The sequence below is a fragment of the Sarcophilus harrisii genome, chromosome 4 (assembly GCF_902635505.1).
Source record: "Sarcophilus harrisii chromosome 4, mSarHar1.11, whole genome shotgun sequence".
Lineage (NCBI taxonomy): Eukaryota > Metazoa > Chordata > Mammalia > Dasyuromorphia > Dasyuridae > Sarcophilus > Sarcophilus harrisii.
In genome coordinates this window covers 336,400,830-336,406,829 of record NC_045429.1, presented here as the reverse complement: position 1 = coordinate 336,406,829, position 6,000 = coordinate 336,400,830, and the positions used below count along the sequence as shown (strand labels likewise).

The window sequence follows — 6,000 nt, the reverse complement described above, 5'->3', positions numbered from 1 at the left end:
GATTCAATAATGTGTTTTTATCTCAGTAGCTAAGATCTTTATATTTGTCAAATATTAACATACTATTCACTTACTGTGTATGTTTATGTGTATTGTGCACCTATTCTGTTCTATTGATTAAATTCTAAGTCTCCATCAATAACAAATAATTTTGAGGATAACAGTGTTATAGTGTATTTTGGTATCTTATACTGCAAATTCATTTCTTTCCTATCCACCATAGTTTCTTTTCACTTTTTTCCTACAACAGCATTTCATCTTTCTGAAATGGTTTCTTAGAAAAATATGAGGGATCTGCATACCATGATAGCAATTCGCTATAATATGACATTTAACTATGATACGGCACAAAAGCAAGAGAATGTGATTCATGGGAGAGGTAAAGTCAAATAGTCACATGGTAAACTCTCCGAATGATGTTTTTATAGAGATGACTCAACATTAAAAAAAAAGAGATGACTCAAGTAAAGGTTATATTATAAATATCAACACAAAAATTAATGTAATTAATTTTTCCATCCAAGTAAAAATATTTAACCTGAAACACATCCCTAATTTAATAATCACTTTTTGCTCTTAGAAAACAAATCAAGTAAGTTATCTTGACTTACTAAAGCAGCATAGAGAAGTGAGGTATATAAGAGACCCCTGGGAGGATATTTTCAGAATTCAACAAACTCAACTTAAAACAAACTCAGAAGTTCAATACATCAATACCATGGTCAACTCTTGTTGTGGCTCCACCTGCTGTGGCCAAAGCTGTGGCTCTGGCTGCTGTGCCCCCTGTTGCTGCCGAACTTGCTGCTGCTTCCGGCCTCCCTGCTACCAGAGCACCTGCTGCAGGACCACCTGCTACAGGCCCACCTGCATTGTGTCCACCTGCTGTCGCCCCAACTGCTGTGGATCCAACTGCTGTGGATCCAGCTGCTGTGGGTCCAGCTTCTGCCAGCCCTGTTGTCGCCCAAGCTGTTGTGGCTCCAGCTGCTGTGGGTCCAGCTGCTGCCAGCCCTGTTGTCGCCCCAGCTGCTGTATTTCTAGTTGCTGCCAGCCCTGCTGCCGCCCCAGCTGCTCTGGGTCCAGCTGCTGCCAGCCCTGTTGTCGCCCCAGCTGCTGTATTTCTAGTTGCTGCCAGCCCTGCTGCCGCCCCAGCTGCTGTAGGTCCAGCTGCTGTTAACCTTGCAGCCATCCCAGCTGCTGCAGGGCCTCCTGTTGATGAATGCTCATTCTTCTGTATATCTGCGCATCATTAACAATCCATCCCACTTCTTCCCTACTTGTCTAAAGGTTGTGCATGGCTGATCTACACATGACCTATTAGAAGCTTCAACCAAAATACTAATATCCAGGCTTCTGACTTATTCAACCTCTCAATTGTCTATTACCCTTTTCCTTCTACAAAGATATTAATTTTTAATTAAATTTTATTTCATTCACTAAAATCCTCATCTAATCCTAGATTTTCTTTCAGTCATCAGATTTTGTTATTTGATGAGAACTATTATTTACCACATTTCTCACTCATTACAGTATTTGAAATCTGAGATTCCAAAAACGTTCCCTTAAAATTCCCTCTTACAATGATTATTCTCTGTCTTAATGCCTATTAGTTTCTAATAGAAACTTGTGCTTTCTTTCATGTATCTTTTTAAAGACACACATATATATGACAAAATCATATATATTGGGGTCACTCAAAACCTGAAATGGAAATGAAATAGATAACAAACTTTGCACCAAGATCTATTTTAATGAGTTTGCTATTCAAGAATTGTTAAAGCCAAGTACTCTCATTTTCTAAACAATAGACAATACGATGCTATGTTCTGCAGAGAAGAATCCCAAGAAGACATAAAAGTGTGTGTATGTGAGGTGAAGGGCCAGTAAAAAGAACTATTAGGTATATGAATAAGGGGAAATTAAAGCTCAATAACACTAAGAGATAAGAGAAATGGAAAAGAACTGAATAAGCATTTACACAGTGTCTACCATGTGCAAGGTACATTTGTATGAAGCTCTTTATCTCTCAAACCTCTAAAAAAATGATATGCCAAAGATAAAACAATTTCAGCTACTGCTATAGCCTAAAACACTAAAAAGCCAAAAGAAAGTTTAAAACTCCATGAACTAAGGTCTAATTCATAGTCATCAAGCAATCTCTCTTCTCCATCACTCTTGTCCACCATATTCCTGGCAGCAAGACAGCTTGACCTATGGGCTTGCACCAAGTACTATCCCAAATCCTAATTATTCCTGTCCCCTTGGGGAAGTGTCTTGGAGATCCAAACCATAGAAATTTGCTGAGCCTCAATAGCCTGAGCAATGGCAGTAATCTGTGCTGTATCAGAGCTCTGTGGAAGAGTGGAGATATAGGGAATTGTTACAAGTACAACCTGGTAGTGGCTGCAAGGGATCTAATTCTGAGCAGCAGAATAGATCCCTTCATTTGAGAAGATAATGATACAAGGAGACTGAGAGGCAATTGCATTCTCTTACCTTTCTCCTCTTCCCTCTTGCCTCTAATTTATTTCATTCCCGATTCATAAGCAACATCTGAGTCAGTAAAGGTTCTTCCAAATGTGTTATATTCACAGCTGTGGGGGCTTTCAGAGAATCCACCTGCCCCTTCACACTTAGGTATGGTCCTTAACAGGGAATCGATTAGGACATGTGTCTGGGTTTGTAATAAGGTTCAAACCTTTAACCTAAACATGTTCCATTTTCCCAAAGCCTTACAGATTCAGACTCTATTGACAAAGTGGTACTAAAGCTGAAAAGCAACAATATGGCATTATTAAGTACTGCTGGGCCTGAAGACTATGAAATAGAGGAAGAGGGACAGGACTCTATTTGTGTGTGTGTGTGTGTGTGTGTATGTGTGTGTGTGTGTGTGAGAGAGAGAGAGAGAGAGAGAGAGAGAGAGAGAGAGAGAGAGAGAGAGAGAGAGAGACAGACACTGAGGCTGTGTGTGTGTAGGGGGTGGAGATATAATATAGCATTCCACTAAATCAAAGGGGAAAGCCCAGCATCCATTTGGCTCTATGTTTGTCCCAGCAAAACTCATTTGGGCAGTGACCTAGGATGGTAAACAAAGGATTGTTCAAAATTAGAAGCTAAAATGCTTTGAAATTCAGAACCCAGGGAAATATCAAAAGAAAAGATTCAGAAAATGGAAAAATGGGAAAATGAGGAAGGGAAATAGAAATTTTCAAAGATCTCAGATCTTTAAAGACCTTAAAGCTTAAAGACCTTATGCATAAGCAAATAAGTCAACAGGGAAATATTGACAACGGAAAGAAAGAGAGACTCCAAATCAAGTAAATAAATTCAGAAATACACTAATAAATGTTTCAAAAAACCATCAATAAGTATTTTCTGTAATGGGGATAAGCTAGAACTCTTTCCAATTAGATAAGGGGAGAAATAAGGATACCCATTATCACCACTACTATTTAACATTGCACTAGAAAGATTGCCTATAATAATAAAGGAAGAAAAAGAAATGAAAGGAATTAGAATAGGCAATGAGAAAACAAAACTATCACTCTTTGCAGATGATATGATGGTATACTTGGAGAAGTCCAGAGAATTAAGTAAAAAAATTCATTGTGATTATCAAGGCTATTATTTACAGCCTTTCTCTGCCATACCATTCAAATCTTATTTTCTATGACTACCAAGAATTCTCTGTTCTACCTCCATACTTAAATCTCCATCTCTGCTTAGTAGATGGTCAATGAAATCCTTTCTAATTCTCACATTTAAGAGTCATTGTCCCACTAATAACTAAAGATAATTCTCAATTCTAAATTAGGGTTAGGAGATTAGCCCTAACTTTGTTTGGTGCCCAACCTGTGGCAGAGTCTTCTCAACTCATATTAGTATGATAAGTCACAGTGGAATATTGTACCTTAACCCCAACATAGAGATTTCATTTTGTTCCTCTGAGAGTGAAATACAATACCAGTCCCAAATTGGAGTATTCTTTTTTTTTTTTTTATTTAATAGCCTTTTATTTACAGGATATATACATGGGTAACTTTACAGCATTAACAATTGCCAAACCTCTTGTTCCAATTTTTCACCTCTTACCCCCCCACCCCCTCCCCTAGATGGCAGGATGACCAGTAGATGTTAAATATATTAAAATATAAATTAGATACACAATAAGTATACATGACCAAAACGTTATTTTGCTGTACAAAAAGAATCAGACTCTGAAATATTGTACAATTAGCTTGTGAAGGAAATCAAAAATGCAGGTGTGCATAAATATAGGGATTGGGAATTCAATGTAATGGTTTTTAGTCATCTCCCAGAGTTCTTTTTCTGGGTATAGCTAGTTCAGTTCATTACTGCTCCATTAGAAATGATTTGGTTGATCTCGTTGCTGAGGATGGCCTGGTCCATCAGAACTGGTCATCATATAGTATTGTTGTTGAAGTATATAATGATCTCCTGGTCCTGCTCATTTCACTCAGCATCAGTTCGTGTAAGTCTCTCCAGGCCTTTCTGAAATCATCCTGTTGGTCATTTCTTACAGAACAGTAATATTCCATAATTTTCATATACCACAATTTATTCAGCCATTCTCCAACTGATGGACATCCATTCAGTTTCCAGTTTCTAGCCACTACAAAAAGGGCTGCCACAAACATTCGTGCACATACAGGTCCCTTTCCCTTCTTTATAATCTCTTTGGGATATAATCCCAGTAGTAACACTGCTGGATCAAAGGGTATGCACAGTTTGATAACTTTTTGAGCATAGTTCCAAACTACTCTCCAAAATGGTTGGATTCGTTCACAACTCCACCAACAATGCATCAATGTCCCAGTTTTCCCACATCCCCTCCAACAATCATCATTATTTTTTCCTGTCATCTTAGCCAATCTGACAGGTGTGTAGTGGTATCTTAGAGTTGTCTTAATTTGCATTTCTCTGATTAATAATGACTTGGAGCATCTTTTCATATGACTAGAAATAGTTTCAATTTCTTCATCTGAGAATTGTCTGTTCATATCCTTTGACCATTTTTCAATTGGAGAATGGCTTGATTTTTTATAAATTAGAGTTAATTCTCTATATATTTTGGAAATGAGGCCTTTATCAGAACCTTTGACTGTAAAAATATTTTCCCAGTTTATTGCTTCCCTTCTAATCTTGTCTGCATTAGTTTTGTTTGTACAAAAACTTTTCAGTTTGGTATAATCGAAATTTTCTATTTTGTGATCAGTAATGATCTCTAGTTCTGCTTTGGTCATAAAGACCTGCCCCTTAAATTGGAGTATTCTTGTTTCTTCCTCTGGCCCTATATATACATAGCAACTTTTCAGGGCCAAGGTCAAGTCCCAAGTCTTCCATTAATTTATCCTTGCCCAGAGGCAACTTTGTTTTTTCCTATCCAACTCATTATTAATTCTTTTAACTTACAATGCTCTAGGTATATGTTGATTAAAAAAAAAGACCATTGCTACTTAGCTACTCTGAAACTAGATGCCAAAGACCAGAAAAAATAGCTTTTCTATGGATATGTTTGAGCTTGAACTTGAAGTGCCTCAGAAGAGCTAACTGTTGCATTTTTGGTGTGAGCATTTGCACTTTGAAAACTATCAATGAACTTCTGGGGGTGGATCCAAGATGGTGGAGATGACACACATTTCTCTCTGACCTTCTTTACAACCCTCACAATAATTATGAAATGCAGCCTCTGAATTAGGTCTGGATGGGCAGAACCTACAAATATTGGGAGTGCAACAAATTATCAATGGAAGATAATTTCAAAGATAGCCAAAAAAGTTCTGTCTCAATTGGAAATGGGAGGAAGGCAGCCAGGGCAACCAGTATAAATGGCAGCACAGATAGCTCAGTGTCCTGGGGCAGAGAATTTGTGGGAGGAAACAGATGAGAAAAGATCTGTTTCAATCAGAAACAAGAGAGTGGCTGCAAAGCACAAACAGCTGACCACAAAGGCCAGTGCAGACAGAGCAGGTCCCCAGGGCA

The 6,000-nt window shown here is 38.0% G+C and overlaps 1 protein-coding gene across 1 annotated transcript; it reads left to right on the top strand.

The window, feature by feature from the left end:
• Positions 1 to 688: 688 nt before the first annotated feature.
• On the top strand, positions 689 to 1,551 carry LOC105750384 (keratin-associated protein 4-6-like). Its single transcript, XM_012548339.3, has one exon. It carries the CDS (start codon positions 719 to 721, stop codon positions 1,172 to 1,174), a length of 456 nt encoding a protein of 151 aa, XP_012403793.3. The 5' UTR covers positions 689 to 718; the 3' UTR covers positions 1,175 to 1,551.
• The last annotated feature ends 4,449 nt before the right edge of the window (positions 1,552 to 6,000 follow it).

What these genes read in the sequence shown, in the direction of transcription:
- LOC105750384 (XM_012548339.3), top strand. Translation starts at nt 719, where the DNA reads ATGGTCAACTCTTGTTGTGGCTCCACCTGCTGTGGCCAAAGCTGTGGC.